Source organism: Loxodonta africana, chromosome 7 (assembly GCF_030014295.1).
Source record: "Loxodonta africana isolate mLoxAfr1 chromosome 7, mLoxAfr1.hap2, whole genome shotgun sequence".
Classification (NCBI taxonomy): domain Eukaryota; kingdom Metazoa; phylum Chordata; class Mammalia; order Proboscidea; family Elephantidae; genus Loxodonta; species Loxodonta africana.
The window spans coordinates 36,890,970-36,908,489 of NC_087348.1; the positions used below are offsets into that span (position 1 = coordinate 36,890,970).

The 17,520-nt window shown below is 38.0% G+C and overlaps 1 protein-coding gene across 15 annotated transcripts in view; it reads left to right on the forward strand.

The window, feature by feature from the left end:
* Positions 1–17,520, forward strand: part of PHF21A (PHD finger protein 21A) — a 213,743-nt gene that overhangs the window by 32,525 nt on the left and 163,698 nt on the right. For all 15 annotated transcript variants that reach the window (XM_064288225.1, XM_010592099.3, XM_023550687.2 and 12 more), the window contains 3 exons: positions 5,278–5,421; positions 9,592–9,624; positions 15,914–15,979. In XM_064288225.1, the coding sequence (XP_064144295.1) occupies positions 5,368–5,421; positions 9,592–9,624; positions 15,914–15,979 (153 nt within the window). In that variant the 5' untranslated portion in view covers positions 5,278–5,367. The remainder of the gene's footprint in view (positions 1–5,277; positions 5,422–9,591; positions 9,625–15,913; positions 15,980–17,520) is intronic.

Below are 17,520 nucleotides of genomic sequence, written 5' to 3' on the forward strand. Positions count from 1 at the left end.
AAGTTGTCAAGGATTTCATTTTACTTGGATCCACAGTCACCGCCCATGGAAGCAGTAGTCAAGAAATCAAACGACGTATTGCATTGGGCAAATCTGCTTCAAAAGTTCTCCTTAAAGTGTTGAAAAGTGAAGATGTCACTCTGTGGAATAAGGTACACCTGACCCAAGTTATGGTATTTTCAGTTGCCTCATATGCATGCAAAAGCTGAACAATGAATAAGGAAGACTGAAGAAGAATCGATACATTTGAGTTATGGTGTCGGCAAAGAATATTGAATATACCATGAAATGCCAGAAGAGCAAACATACCTGTCTTGGAAGAAGTACAGCCAGAATGCTCCTTAGAAGCGAGGATGGGGAGGACCGTCTCACATACTTTGGACGTGTTATCAGAAGGAATGAGCCCCTGGAGAAGAACATCATACTTGGTAAAGTAGTAGTTGTTGTTAGGTGCTGTTGAGTTTAAGTAGAGGGTTGGTGAAAAAGAAGAAGACCCGCTATGAGATGGATTGACATAGTAACTGCAACAATGGATTCAAATATGGTGGCAATTGTGAGGCTGACACAGGATAGGGCAGTGTTCCGTTCTGTGGTACGTAGGGTCGCTATGAGTCAGTACAGACTCAACAGCACCTAACAATAACTCTAAACACTAAGTCTGAGAATACAGATCTAAAGAGGAGGGAGGAGTCTTACACCAACTAAATACAAATAGTGAAACGAAGCTTTCTGTTTACAGGGAGTTCAGTCTGAGGGCACAGTGTGTCAGGGACTAAACTGTTGGTTAAAACAACTGTTGGTTGATGAGTAGAGTTCTGGTTGGAAAAAGGCTTATGTCAACTCAGGAACAGAGCAAAGTGTTTGTTAGCAGTAAATTCAGAACTACAGCTTTACTACAAGTTATTAGGGATCATAATAAAAGACCTAGAGGTCACGTATCTCCAAGCAGAACTATACACAGAAAAATATTTAGAAGTCTCTTTCTTAGAGAGTTTGGAAGTAGGAAAGCGTAGAGGCTTCTCAGCAATGTACTATTCTGAGAAATTTTACAGTTTGTATGAGTAAAAGAGTTACCGGTAACTATATAAAGGACGGCAGAGTACTTTATAATTTATGAAGGGCTTTTCATATCGTTTTACCTTATTTAAACCTCATAACAATCCTATGAAGTAGGTGATGTTGTTCCCATTTTCCTGATTTGTAAACAAGTAAGCAAACAAAAAATCCCCGGGACCAAGAGTGGTTACTCAGTGAGTGCATGGATTCTGATCAGGTTTTTTGGCACGGTGAATGTTCTTTCCAGACACCACAGCTGTCTTTTTAGGTGAGATTTGATTATTTTTGTTTGTTTGGTTTGTGGGTTTATTATTTGTTTGTGTGTTTGTGTTTTTGTTATTTGAAGGTGAAAGACCTTTAGGATTAACATGTGCAACTTTGAAGATTCCAGACATTGGTATTTTGTGCTAGGCAATTGCCCTCTCTGATGGTATTATTTAGAGCTGTTGGGTGGTGAAAGGCATTGTACCTGAATAAATATTATTATTCACCTTGCAGCAACTGATTTGTTTTTAATAACTTACTAGAACTGTTCAGAGTATGATAAATTATTCTTTACAAATTTAGTAACTAATGCCTTCTCTATGATGCTATGTACTGTCCCAAACAGTCTTCAGATGATGGCGACGTGAGTTGCCTAATGCCCCCAAAATATTCAACTTGTGCTTGTCTTGTTTTTGTAAGCTGTAAATATATGTATATAATTCGTTCATTTAGAGAGAGACCAGTCCCTCAAAATTACTACCCAGAATATGTTTTTGAAGAAAGTTTTCAAATGGATCTTCTTATCCTTATAAGTTTCTCTAAAACTAGTTATTACTTTTTTTAACCCTTCAGTTTTATTGTGAAATAAAATGAGTAATTGGCATTTAGAGTCCTTACCAAACAAACTTCACTCCTTTGTGTATCTCTAATACGCAGACAACAGTCTGACGGAGGAAGTAAAAGCTGTCAGCTCCTCCTTGAGTTACAGACTTCTTATCATGCAAGGCACTCTTTGACATTTGGAGCTCCAGGTTAAACCCTGGTTTTACTTTTTATTTTCCTGAGCATTTTGTTTAATCAGTATGAAATTTTTTGATGCTTCATCTATCAATTCTCAGTTAATATTCTTTTCCAGGGTTAGATACAATTGCAGTTAATTTTTTCATTTAAAAATAAGTGTATAACTTCCGTGGAAAATTCTGAAGATATTGATATCCCTAAAAGAAGAAAATAAATAATCTTAGTGCTACCACCCGTAGGTAACCATTAGCAAATTAGGAAAGTCACCTGACCCAAACTCAAGGCAGCACAGAGTATTATTATTGTGACAAGTTTTTTGTCAGTTTCGTAGATAAAACTTCTTAAATTTACATTTTTATGACTCTAACAGGGATGAATATTTTTCATGTTTGTTGGCTATTCTTATTTCTTCTTCTGTGAATTGCCTTTTCACAGTATTTTTTTTTATTTGCGAGTGCTCAATATAAACTATATTAACCCTTTTTCATGTATGTTGTAAGTTCTCCTGCTGTTTATTTCAGAGTCTATGTGAGCTGAGTTGAGCTATGGTGTTACATGTTACTTCTGTAAAATAAAATATGGCCTTTCTGTTCTCGAAAATACCCCTTCAGCTTTAAAGTGATTCTTAATTTGACAAAAATTATAAGGAATTACTTTTGGACACATTTTCTGATAGAACCTTGTAACTGATTTTAGGAGAATTAAAATTCAAATACTGTTTTCAAGAAGAACTCTTAATACATAAGTCAAGAATATGAATAGGGAGATTTTTTTCGTATTGCCCTGGTGGCATAGTGGTTAAGAGCTTGGCTGCTTACCAAAAGGTTGAATCCACCAGGTGCTCCTTGAAAACCCTGTGGGGCAGTTGTACTCTGTTCTATAGGGTCATATTGAGTTGGAATTGACTTGATGTTAACGGGTTTGGTGTTGTTTTTTTATTTGGTTGAAGTGTAAAGTGATTGTATAGTTTTAAATTTGCTGTTGTATTTAGAGTAAGCTTATTATAACAACAAAATTCAGTAATTTAATAATTTTACTATTTATTTTATAATAGCTCCATAAACTTCTAAGCTAATAAGTTTAAAAAAAAAGTTTGTTTCTTGTCACTTATTCTCTTCTGTGAAGGATTCCACTTTCTTCATCAAAATATGTCTCCTTTTCCAAGTTATCTCCCTTAAACTTACTCCCTTTGTAAAAGTATTCCATTGACGATATCGTTGTACAGTAATTCTTCCTGTTTATATTGTATTGTTACGTGCTATCGAGTTGATTCCAACTCATAGCGACTCTGTAAGACAGAGTAGAACAACCCTCATAGGATTTCCTAGGTTGTAACCTTTATGGGAAATCCTGGCAGCGTAGTGGTTAAGAGTTTGGCTGCTAACCAAAAGGTCAGCAGTTCGAATCCACCAGCCACTCCTTGGGAGCCCTGTGGGGCAGTTCTAATCTGTCCTTTAGGGTCGCTATGAGTTGCAATCGACTGGACGGCAACGGGTTTTTTTTTTTTAATCTTTACGGAAGCAGATCACCAAATCTTTTCTCCCTCGGCGTCGCTGGTGGGGTCAAACCAATGACCTTTCTGTTAGCAGCCAAGCGCTTGACTGTTGGCCTACCAGGACTCCTATAATCCTTTCCTAGCCTTCATTTTAGCATTTGAAAAAAAAAATTTTTTTTTAGATTAGAATGTTTTGATATTACATAACATAGTATGTAAGCCCTGGGGGAGAGATTGCTACTGATATGTTAAGCCTAGTAAGATTAAGCAAAATAATGAAAACTAATATTCACTAATATAGTTAATGATTCCAGTATAACTGTTAAATCAGCCTTCAAAGAACTTTTAGAAAATTAGGTTAAAATGCGAACTTTATCCACAGGCGAATAATTTTTAGAAAGTGTGAAGATCAAGGTCAGTTTATAAGAATGCTGAAAAGCTGCTCTAAGTTTTATAAATGCAAAGAAGAAAAGAGGTTTGAAGGAAAGTTTAAATTAGTTCAGGCAAAAACAGACATTTGCTTTGGGAGAGTACCTAAAATCATGTCTTAGGCCACATTCAAGAAAAAAATTAAAGGGGAAATTAGCCACTGAGTTAATTAAATTGCAGTAGTGATGAGGGGAGGTCCCTGGGTGGTACAGACGGTTTGCTCTCAACTATATAGGGTCGCTATGAGTCGGAATCGACTCGATGGCACTGGGTTTGGTTTGTCTGGGTTACTAACCTAAAGGTTAGCAGTTCGAACCCACTCAGTGGTGTCATGGAAGAAAGGCCTGGTGGTCTCCTTCCATAAAGTTATAGCCAAGAAAACACTGTGTAACACATGGAGTCACCATGAGTCAAGTGATGAGAGGAGGAGGTGGGAAGGTCAGGCCAAGTGCTACATTCGCAGAGGACGTCAGATTCAGACTTTTACAGTTACCTCCAAGTGCAGTTGTATGCACAATCGGAGAGGTGCATAGCCAGGCTTGAAAGAAGGTTCTGTTCATTGTAAAGCTGGAAACGTGTGCCATTGCTAGACTGTTTCACCTGTTGTGCACAATATATTTTTTAATATTCCCGTCATAACTTTGCGGATAGCATAGTCCCGTTGCATTGTATTTATCTGTTTAAAGTGTTAATTTTATCTCTGTAAAGTGTTAATTTGTTAAATGTAAGCCTTTAAATTATGCCAGAATTTCCCTGTTTTAAGTTTCTTCATTTTGAAAATAGGGTAGGAACCTGTGTTAAGGAAAGTGCCTCAGCCCCTTTTAACCTCTGAGAGACCCTGAACTCTCCAGTTTACTCTGTGTGATGTTTAAAAATGTATGACCATGTTTTTATGTGTCTCTCTCTAAGGACAGCGTGTCCTGGGTGGTTATAGTCTCCGCCGCTAGACTCTGAACTCACCTAGGGCAGAAGTGAGGACTTGTCAGCTCTGTATGCTCACTCTGTAACATGGTGCTGAGAGGTAGTGGTTGTTTAGATGTTTTCATGACTGGACTCAGCCCATTTTTTCCCCATTTCTTTCGTTATCTGAAGTGTTCTGTAGAGGAGTGCTCAAAGAATAAAACCCAGAAGTTTGGGTATTGAATTGTTTTAAAAAAAAAAAAAAATCTGTTGGGAAATTTCTTGCACTGTGTTAGAGAGCCAAATATTTTTATTCATGTAATTTATTTTATTTAACAAGAGTATTTTCTTTATGCCCAACGTAATGATCTAACATTTTATGATCTCTACAGCTGCAGTGAGAAGAGGAGTTTGTTATTTTAAACAGAGGCTGAAGAAACTATAGAATTAACAGACACAAGAGAAAGTGGAGAAGGTAGAGGATGGAGTTGCAGACTCTACAGGAGGCTCTTAAAGTGGAAATTCAGGTTCACCAGGTATTTTGTATTATATGCTTCTCCCACACTGTGTTATTAATGTAATGGCTAACATTAGTAAACGGGCCCATCTCAGCTTTTCACTTAGATTTTAATAGCCAGGCAGTTGTCCAAGAGTCATTTGCTTTTTTTATTGTTAGTCAACAAATGCATTGATAGTATATATTTACTTATTACTTTTAAGAGTTTTAATAAAATATTAATGGACTTTCCCAGAGAAAAGAACTGAATTTTTTTTTTTTTTTTTAATATTACAAAGATGTTAAAAGAAACAGCCTCTTTTTTTCTATACCTTTTGGTTCATCTGAGAGACTTAGTTCATGCAAATTAACTGGCATGTTTTAAATAACAGGACATGCAGTATACTGAAGTTTTTTACTCATCATATGACTCAGTTTTATGCCTTGATCCCAACCTTTAGTAAAGAAAATATGATTGTTTCATAGATGTTTAAATTTCACAGTTCTTAAACATTTTAACTCAGGTACCAAGGCTGAATAAACCTTTAAAACATACATACACACATACACACACGTATATATGAAACTGTAATCAATACAAGAAGTTATCCTTAAGTATCTTAAATAATTAGCATTTAGTATAGAAACAGAATATCACTGTTTTATGTCTGTTTTCTAGGCATTAGCTAAAGTATGGTCTTAGACTAAGTACACACACACACACACAAACACACACAAAAGGGATAAATTATGGTGAATGGACTACTTTTGAATGTGTTAAATTGTGGGCATGGAGAATAGAAGAAGGAAACTATTTCTTAAAGATGAAATAGTCCAGTATAAGATTAGTTTCTGAAATTGTTGAAAGAATATCGTGGGTTTCTTATAACTACTGGATTTGCAAATTTCCCAGAATTAGGGTGGATGCAAATTAAAGGAATGCTTCAAGGGCCTTTACTTTTTTTTATATTAAATCTTTATAGATGATATTCAGAATTATTTTTAAGTATGGCATTGAAATATGAAACTGCCAGAGACTTCACTTTTTTAAGTAACAAATATTTAGTATACAGTGCTGTCTTTTTAATCATAAAGATAAAAATGATTGACAGGTAACAGCTCCCTAATTTGCCCCCTTTTTTTGTTATATGTTGCAAGAGCCTTTGGTCCCTATGCTAAATCCCTGCTGCTGCTTTGGATCTTGTTAAACTTTCTCAGTAGCAGCCTTACAGTTTGCCTTGTACAGGTGGGCTTCTTTATGTGAACATTTTGTTTTCATAGTAACTTCAAAAAGTTTAGTATATAATAAGTTATGCACATTTTATTTATTTGGCCTTGCTTCTGGTACTAATTAAGAGAAAGTAAAAATTCGTAAACACCACCCTGTCTTTTTTTCTGGACGAAAGTATTTTAACATAGACGTGTGTTCAATACCCAATTTGACTGAGTGGCAAATGACAGAATTAAATTCACTGTTTGTTCAGATCCAAAAATCACCTCATGCAATGAATTTCTGGGGTATAATAATCAATCTGAAATTTGTGTGGATAAGTGATGATTTAATGGATGTTGAATCTGATTTTTGGAGTTTTCCCTCCTCTCAAGAAATGGCAGAGTTGACAATCGGCGTTTACTTTATCCTCACAAGTGAACAAGTCTCTAAGACTTTCTTGAAAGACGGGTGGCCTAAAAAGTGTGTTATGGAGCTACCTGGTATTGCTGTGGTAGAGGTATATTTTTGTTCATTACGTGTCTTTATGGATGAGGAGGTGGTTAAGAATGTACAATGTACACATGGTTGATGTTTAATAAATGTTTAAATAATGGTGGCTTGTGATGCGCATCCCATCTTTCTGGGAAAATCACCTTTTTTCCTCCCATATTTGGTTATTCTTATGGAAATTTGGTGGAAGCTGTATTAAAACTTTCAGAGGTTGATGAGCTTTTTCTGTAAAGGACCAGATAATAAAATATTTTGTGTTTTATAGTTTCTGTCACATCTACTTGGCTCTGCTGTGATAGGGCCGAAGCAACCATAAAAAAAACAAAAACAAAAACCTGTTGCTGTCCAGTTGATTCCGACTCACAGTGAACCCAATAGGACAGGTAGAACTACCCCATAGGGTTTCCAAGGAGCAGTTGATGGATTTGAACTGCCAACCTTTTGGTTAGCAGCTGTAGCTCTTAACTGCTGCTCCACCATTGCCCCAAAAGTAACCACAGGCAACATGTAATAAATGGGTGTGCTGTGTTCCAGTGGATTTTATTTACAAAAACATGTGGCAAGCTGGATTTGGCTTATGGGCACTAACTTGCTGACCCTCGGTATAAAGTCTGTCCTCTTGAAAATTTACTACATCTTTGCAATAGAAAGTAACATAACTTTGGTAACACAATGTCAGCTTAAAGTCCCTAGGGATTTGGATGGTCTTGTAAGTTGCCCAGCTTGTCCTGTCCTACCTCTGATTGTCTAAAATGCAACTTGACTGCTTATGGATAGATAAGTCAGTTCATGTATTTATTCCAGAGGTGGAGATTTAGCGTGGTTATCAATCCATTTTTAAATTCTAGTGTCATGGAAGAAAACCCTTTTCAGCTTTAAAAAGGTAACCTTAGTATAGTATCCAGCTCTCTCTGGTAATCAAGTCAAAAAGAAAAACTAAGGGGCTTTTTTTTTTACTGAACGTGGCTAACTAGTCTTTAGGCTGTATTAGTAGACGTATACATGTATAAAACCTTGTATCTCAATTCCGTTGAACTGTTGGAATGTGTATTGTTACTATTTTATAGATTAAAACCAGGGCATAGAAGAGCCACTACTATCAAATATGAAGTAGAATTATAGTCACACACACCTCATGTATTAGGAGATCACATGGTTGGCAACCTTAGCTATCCAGAATGCATCTTAGCACCAGGAAATAAGGTTTTCGATTAGTCAGAATAAATGTCATAAGTCATTCACTAAAGATTACACATTTTACTCAGGGGATATCTTAGGCTATTTCTCACAACCTATTCACGCATCTTGGAATTAGCCCACTAAGCCTATCACAGAGCAGATCAGAAGCAGAAAATTTGAGTTGGGGTTCAAGGGCTATTAGGGGAGGCTGAATAGTAGTAGCAAGATTTGTTAGCTGATTGCTTGGCAGTAGACTGAAAACCTAAAATGCAAACGGAAGAACTTTCTAAAACCTAGCAGTTTTAGGCTTTTGTATTATAAGGACTTTATTGTGTTATATTAATTGATGGTAATAATGTCTCTTAAGTATTAATAGAACTTGACTTTTTTTCTACTTAAGTAGAAATATTTAAGTATATATTTTTAAAGAATTTTATCCAATATGATTTAAAATTTTACAAGTGCTTTGTCACCCAAAGGGAGTGACAGATTTTTGAGTTATATGAAAAAATTCACTTGGGAAACAGCTCATTCCCAGATACCTTTAGGAATCAGCCTTCTGATATATTTTTATCCTTCAAGTTTTTCTGCTCATGGTTGTTACATTTGGGCAGCAATGATTTTAGAAGTTGAGCTGAGTCAAACAATATTTTTCTTTGTTTGGGCTTCTGTTTTCCCTACTAGAGGCATATCTCATTAAGTATTCAGTAGCACTCTTCTTCCCAGTGGAACCCAGGTAGGTAGAGTTTCCATTGTTGTCCTCCACTTCCTCACTCTCAAATACTAAACATCACTGCTTCTCTGAGTACATCCTTCCTTCCCTCCCTTCTGCCTCCGGAGAAGACAGTGGCAAAGTCAAATCTGGCACTAGCCTCCTTCTGTGGTAAGAACCAAACCAACAGGCTTGCCAAATCTGTACTTTGTTGTATACAAACAGGCCTGTTTGTATGTGAGCAGCTTCTTTCAAGGCCTTGTCTGGGACTCCAGGCAAATGACAACATTTTAAAGGGATGTTTGGCTTTTGGAACATCCAGCTTACTTAAATTGCCCTTGAAAAGCCCCCATCCCCCAGATTTATTTAAAAGCAAATACTCTTTCATTTCAAATATTAAGCGACAGTTTATTTTTCTTTTTGTATGAAGAGGAGTATCTCATTAGCCTTATATAGATCATAGAAACTTTTGGCCTATTCTGATTACTGTGTTGCTCATCTTCTCTGTGGATTTAAAATCTTGGATATTTGGGGCCAAACCTGCCAGACAGGTTGATGTGTAAGACTGATGTCTCTTTTTCTCTCTTTATTACCAGAAACTGGTTGCTCAAATGAAGCAGGATCCACAGGTAATAGAATATTTTTGTTTATTTTTTAAATTAAAATAATTAAAATGATGATAAAATACTGAAATATTTATACTTAAGTTAAAGAACTATCTCATTCCTAACAATGATAATTTGTACCATGAAGACATTGGTCTTCATGTTTTAAGGGTTTAGAAAAAATTCAGTCATTCTATTACAATATAGCTATCATTTCATATTTTTTGCATTATTTTGCTTTTATGTTAATTGCTTTGAGTGTTTTGGAAAAAACTGAGTTAGTATTCTTCACATAGCTTAAATTTCATTTCCATAAGTCCACTTATTCAAAATCAGAGTTTATCAAACTTTCTGTAGTCTCAAAATTATTGAAAGCTTCCCAGAACCATTCTTATTTACTCAGAATTTATAGCACAGATGTAGTACAGATCATTTAAATATGGAATCCCACTACGTTCGGAGTAAGAATTTTAGATGTTTTAAAAAGCGTTTTACAAAATGCAATTTTTGAAAGAACCTTTCAAAAGAGTATAAAAATACTTTATATAACAGTCCCCCTACGTGTCTTGTCAGTTTGTGGTACTGTGGGGTCTTGTGTGTTGCCGTGATGCTGGAAGCTATGCCACCGGTATTCAGATACTAGCAGGGTCACCTATGGAGAACAGGTTTCAGCTGAGCTTCCAGACTAAGACAGACTAGGAAGGAGGACCAGGCAGTCTACTTCTGAAAAGCATTAACCAGTAAAAACCTTATGAATAGCACCAGGACATTGTCTGACATAGTGCTGGAAGATGAGCCCCCCAGGTTGGAAGGCGCTCAAAAGATGACTGGGAAAGAGCTGCCTCCTCAAAGTAGAGTCGACCTTAATAACGTGGATGGAGTAAAGCTTTCGGGATCTTCATTTGCTGACGTGGCACGACTCAAAATGAGAAGAAACAGCTGCAAACATCCATTAATAATCAGAACCTGGAATGTACGAAGTATGAATCTAGGAAAATTGGAAATCGTAAAAAATGGAATGGAATGCATAAACATCGATATCCTAGGCATTAGTGAGCTGAAATGGACTGGTGTTGGCCATTTTGAATGGGACAATCATATAGTCTACTGTGCTGGGAATGACAACTCGAAGAGGAGTGGCGTTGCATTCATTGTCAAAAAAGAACGTCTTAAGATCTATCCTGAAGTACAGTGCTGTCAGTGATAGGATAATACCCATACGTCTACAAGGAAGACCAGTTAATACGACTAGTACTCATATTTACGCACCAACCACTAGGGCCAAAGATAAATAGAAGATTTTTCTCAGCTACTACAGTCTGAAATTGATCGAACATGCAATCAAGATGCATTGATAATTACTGGTGATTGGAATGCGAAAGTTGGAAACAAAGAAGAAGGATCAGTAGTTGGAAAATATGGCCTTGGTGATAGAAACAATGCCGGAGATCGAATGATAGAATTTTGCAAGACCGACGACTTCTTCATTGCAAATACCTTCTTTCACCAACATAAATGGTGACTGTACACATGGACCTCACCAGATGGAACACACAGAAATCAAATTGACTGCATCTTTGGAAAGAGACGATGGAAAAGCTCAATATCATCAGTCAGAACAAGGCCAGGGGGGCTGACTGTGAACAGACCATCAATTGCTCAAATGCAAGTTCAAGCTGAAACTGAAGAAAATCAGAGCAAGTCCACGAGAGCCAAAATATGACCTTGAGTATATCCCGCCTGAATTTAGAGACCATTTGAAGAATAGATTTGACGCATTGAACACTAGTGACCGCAGACCAGATGAGTTGTGGAATGACACCAAGGACATCATCCATGAAGAAAGCAAGAGATCACTGAAAAGACAGGAAAGAAAGAAAAGGCCAAGATGGTTGTCAGAGGAGACTCTGAAACTTGCTCTTGAGCATCAAGCAGCTAAAGCAAAAGGAAGAATTGGTGAAGTAAAAGAACTGAACAGAAGATTTCAAAGGGCCTCTCGAGAAGACAAAGTAAAGTATTACAATGACGTGTGCAAAGAGCTAGAGCTGGAAAACCAAAAGGGAAGAACACGCTCGGCGTTTCTCAAGCTGAAAGAACTGAAGAAAAAATTCAAGCCTCGAGTTGCAATAGTGAAGGATTCCATGGGGAAAATATTAAACGATGCAGGAAGCATCAAAAGAAGATGGAAGGAATACACAAAGTCATTATACCAAAAAGAATCAGTCGATGTTCGACCATTTCCTGAGGTGGCATATGATCAGGAACCGATGGTACTGAAGGAAGAAGTCCAAGCTGCTCTGAAGGCATTGGTGAAAAACAAGGCTCCAGAAATTGATGAAATATCAATTGAGATGTTTCAGCAAACAGATGCAGCGCTGGAGGTGCTCACTCGCCTATGCCAAGAAATACGGAAGACAGCTTCCTGGCCAACTGACTGGAAGAGATCCATATTTATGCCTATTCCCAAGAAAGGTGATCCAACCGAATGTGGAAATTAAAGAACAATATCATTAATATCACATGCAAGCAAAATTTTGCTGGAGATCATTCAAAAACGGCTGTAGCAGTATATTGACAGGGAACTGCCAGAAATTCAGGCTGGTTTCAGAAGAGGAGGTGGAACCAGGGATATCATTGCTGATGTCAGATGGATCCTGGCTGAAAGCAGAGAATACCAGAAGGATGTTTACCTGTGTTTTACTGACTGTGCAAAGGCATTTGACTGCGTGGTTCATAACAAACTATGGATAACATTGTGAAGAATGGGAATTCCAGAGCACTTAATTGTGCTCGTGAGGAACCTTTACATGGATGAAGAGGCAGTTGTTCGGACAGAACAAGGGGATACTGATTGGTTTAAAGTCAGGAAAGATGTGCGTCGGGGTTGTATTCTTTCACCATACCTATTTAATCTTTATGCTGAACAAATAATCCAAGAAGCTGGACTATATGAAGAAGAACAGGGCATCAGGATTGGAGGAAGACTCATTAACAACCTGTGTTATGCAGATGACACAACCTTGCTTGCTGGAAGTGAAGAGGACTTGAAGCCCTTACTAATGAAGATCAAAGACCACAGTCTTCAGTATGGATTGCACCTCAAAATAAAGAAAACAAAAATCCTCACAACTGGACCAATGAGCAACATCATGATAAACGGAGAAAAGATTGAAGTTGTCAAGGATTTCGTTTTGCTTGGATCCACAATCAACACCTACGGAAGCAGCAGTCAAGAAGTCAAAAGACGCATTTTGTTGGGCAAATCTGCTGCAAAGGACCTCTTCAAAGTGTAGAAGAGCAAACTTTGTTAGGTGCACCTGATCCAAGCCATGGTATTTTCAGTCACATCATATGCACGTGAAAGCTGGACAACGAATAAGGAAGACCAAAGAAGAGTTGACGCCTTTGAATTGTGGTGTTGGCGAAGAATATTGAGTATACCATGGACTGCCAAAAGAACGAACAAATCTGTCTTGGAAGAAGTGCGGCCACAATGCTCCTTAAAAGCAAGGATGGTGAGACTGCGTCTTACATACTTTGGACGTGTTGTCAGGAGGGTTGAGTCCCTGGAGAAGGACATCATGCTTGGCAGAGTACAGGGTCAGCGGAAAAGAGGAAGACCCTCAATGAGGTGGATTGATACAGTGGCTGCAACAATAAGCTCAAGCATAACAACGATTGTAAGGATGGCTCAGGACCGGGCAGGGCGCAGTGTTTCGTTCGGTTGTGCATAGGGTCGCTGTAAGTCGGAACCGACTTGACGGCACCTGACAACCACAAGAACATAACAGTCCAGCAAATGCTAAATATTCTTTAAATTCTCCTAGGAGTTTTGACTTAGGTATTTTATTCTCTATCTCTGAATAGAAATCTTTCTAAAAAATTACCTTGTCTTTGGATGATTGTATTTACTGTCTAGGCAGTTATCCCCTTTGTAGCCATTAGACAATGGCACGTAAGTGTGAAAAGTATTTATCAAAGTTGTTTAGATTTTTCTCTTGTGTTTATCTATCTATAAGCTGTTCACTGAACCCCTAGATTCATAGGTGGGTACCCAGAAATGAACATGTAAATAAGTAAATGTATGTATGTATATGTATGTGTTGTGTATGTATGTATATGTATCTGTCCTTGGTGCCAAGTGGTTAACCGCCCAACTACTGACTGAAAGGTTGGTGGTTTAAACCCCCCCCAAGGTGCCTTGAAAGAAAAGCCTGGCAGTCTGCTTCTGAAAGATTACAGTTTTAAAAACCCTCTGGAACACAGTTCTACACCGCAACATGTGGAGTTGCCATGAGTCAGAACTGACTCGATGACAACTGTTTTTTTTTTTTTTTTCTTCTGTTGCCGTTGAGTTGATTCCAACTCATAGCGACCCTATGGAACAGACTAGAGCTGCCCGATAGGGTTTCCAAGGAGCGGCTGGTAAATTTGAACTGCCAACCTTTTGGTTAGTAGCCAAGCTCTTAACCTCTGTGCCACCAGGGCTCCGGCAACTGGTTAGTTATATGTATATGTACGTATTTTTTAAAACATGCATGCCTCATTGTGAAGGGTAAAATAAGATAAATTCTTGGATCGTGGAATGGTACTGAGGCAGACTAATTTTTGGAAGTGGGCAATAATATTCATCCCTACAGAGTCAGAGCCCAGTGGTCTAACTGTTGTGTTTTTGACTCTGCGTTGGTACCTTGCCCCTACTCCTGTTTGACAGTCCAGGTTCCATGAGGAGCTTTTCCTGTTTTGATTTTTTTTTTTTAATTATAGATTTAAGTCGAATTTAGGGAACTAAAAGTCAGTCGGCTTAGATTAATAGACCCTTTCACATCTAATGTGGTAACCCACATTTTTGCCAACTAAAATACTATTAGCAAACTTCAGCATTTCTGATGTGCTGGTGATCATGTAACAGAACAGCCCTGACCCTAAGAATCTGAGGGGCGATATGTAATTGGACAACCTTATGGGTGATCTCAGTTGTTTTTGTTGTGTAATGTGTGCCATTGAGTTGACTCTGACTCATAATGTCCCTATAGGGTAAAGTAGAACTGCCCCATAGACTTCCCTAGGCTGTAATCTTTGTGGAACAGATTGCCAAGTCTTTTCTCCCCTGGAGCAACTGGTAGGTTCAGACTTGCCGACCTTTCGGTTAGGAGCCAAGCATTTAACCATTGCACCAGCAGGGCTCCTTGGAGATCTCATTAAAAAATTAGAGAGGCATATATCAAATACACTTATAAAAAGGACCAATGGAGACCCTGGGACCCAGTAAGCATGAAATTCAGTAGAGGGGGCGGAAGTGTGGCCCAGTCCTAGCAGAGGACCAGGCAGGGAGAATTGAAAGAAAGATATGTGAAACGATGAGGTGAAAGCAGTCTCTCATCGGAGATGGCGTTCAGCCTGCTGGTAGGGTGTCCTGCTACATTAAGCATTTGAAAATTTAGATGTTGGATTTTTTTTTTTTCCCCCGCTTGAATAAAAGGCAAGCATGCTCAGTGTATCTCATCTAAAATAGTATTCTTTTTTTGATTCCTAGAATTTTAGAACTGAGAAAATGTCCTGGTAGTCAGTGTGCTAATGTGACTGATGTAGTGTTAAGGCAGTTGCAGCACTGACAGCTTTTCAAATCTAGGCTAAAATAACAAATGTACTCTACTAAACAACGGAGAGGCCAAGTGGAGAAAAACCTCTTATCTTTGTTGTTAATACCGTTAAGCATGCAGTGTATGCGTGCTTATAACCTCCATTGTCCTGCTTAGTGTAGTGGAGCTTTAGGTTTTCTGTCAACTGAAACTTTCTATAAAGAGTAACAGTATTTTGGTAGAAAGGTATTATTACAATGCAAAATCCTAAAATACAAAACTTATAATTTAAAGCAATTGCAGAGATCCTGTCCCTGTTCTTATAGTGGTGGTGGTGTGTGCTGTTGAGTCGATCCCCACTCATAGTGACCCTGTAGGACAGAGGAGAACTGCCCCGTAGGGTTTCCTAGGCTGAAATCTTTACAGGAGCAGATCAGCAGGTGTTTTCTCCGTGGAGCCCCCGAGCTGAGTGTTAACTACCAACCTTTCGATGAGCAGCTGAGCTTTTTAACCATTGTGCCACCAGGGCTCCTTATTCTAGTGTTAGCCTACATTTAGGATCCATACAGTAGATGCTGATATGACTATATGGTTTAAAGCATGGCAGATTTGTTGGCTAAATGCTTAAGGTTGCTTCGTCATTTTTAATACAGTATACATAAAGTCTTCGTGCTACTATTCTGTTAACAAATGAAATATCTTTCTCACAGATATTTTTTCTTTCCAATCAGAATGCTGATTTAAAGAAACAGCTTCATGAACTCCAAGCCAAAATCACAGCTTTGAGTGAGAAACAGGTAGGAGAAGGGGGGGGGCATATTTTTAACATTGTGTTCTAAAGATATGTCTGCTCGAGGCTTCTAAGAGAACTGTTATTTTTTTCTTATGTGTGAAAATAAGTGTGGGCAGCTAGACTCAGTTTTAATTTTGTTTGAGCTCTGTTTATCTATTTTTATTTTTGGTTGAAATCAGTCTCTAGAGTATCCCACGGGTATACGTTACTGGCAAATATCTAAAAGCAATGTGGCAGTCTGCCGTTAACTGTGTTAATTAAACTGTAGTTTACCCATAGGGGGAAAGGGTAAAGAAAGTTAGTGGGAGTATGTAATAGAGATTCTCGTAGCTACTATAAGTGCCTTGTTACCTGTTTGTTTGAAAAGCTTGAGATGACGTTTAACTTACTGTAGAGAGAATGATTGTAAGTAGATTGCTCTAAATGTAGGTCTTCCCATTCTGAGTATTGTCACACCTTTATGTTAATGTTTATTAGATATTGACCTTCAGTCGTATGAGAAAATGTTCATGGGACCTTGTTAGACTTATTCCATATAGGGCAAGAGAAGGGCATCTTGCGTTTTTTCAAGGACATCTGGAAAGTCTTCTTTGAAATTTCCTGTGTAATGACTAATTCAGGCATCTCCTGCCACCAGGTGGAGTGTGGCAGTTGAGAAAGCTATAAGGAAATGTCTATGGTAATGTGAGGAAGCATTTGTTTTTCTTGTTCCTTCGCCATCCGTCTCTATGGATTACCCTGGAGTAGATGAATGTATGAACCAAAAGGATAAAATGATTTGCAGTTGATAGTTCATGCTAGTGACATCTTATTGAAGATTTTTTAGTAAATATTTCTCAGTAATTGATTTTTAGGTTGTTTTTAAACTTTAATTATTTAGTGAAATAATAACATTGAGAGCAGTTTATTTCTGGAGATTTCTAATTTTGTGCATGTTATGTATTGTGTTTTCATTTAACTAAGTGAAGAAGTAAACTTCGATAACTATGTGGAATAGATTCACATTGTTTCAGGATAGAATCTTTTTGTAAGCTGAGTGTACAACTGCTCCTTCCGTTCCCCGCCCCCCCCCCCATTCTTATGCCTCTGTGCTTCTCCATCTTGTCTTCTTCACAGATAGGAGGTATTTTAGATTAGTGAATTGCCAGACTAAAATTGGGAGGGGGTGGGATGGTGGAGAACAATTTGTGAGGAAAAATATAAACAGTTTGTTAGTATGTATTGGCTCTGAAAGTGATTCATTTCTCTAAAGTCAAAATGATGTGTGTTAGTGAAAGTGTTCTAGCTTTAGAATTCTGTTAGCGCCGAGCCTCCTTATAGTTTCGGGGTTAGTTTGACAAGATGCCAATGAATGAGTCACTTTTGCTGAAAAATTCACGTGTTCCAGCGGGAGAGAAGGTGAGAACTGACTAGCGGAGTGGGGGTTGGGGAGCTGTCTCAAAGTTAAGACAACCTAAAGCAACATTGGGGGAAATGGGGCAATTGGGGGGGGGGATTTTTACATTTATTTGAAATTTTTGTTTGTGAGAACCAATATAAAGATTT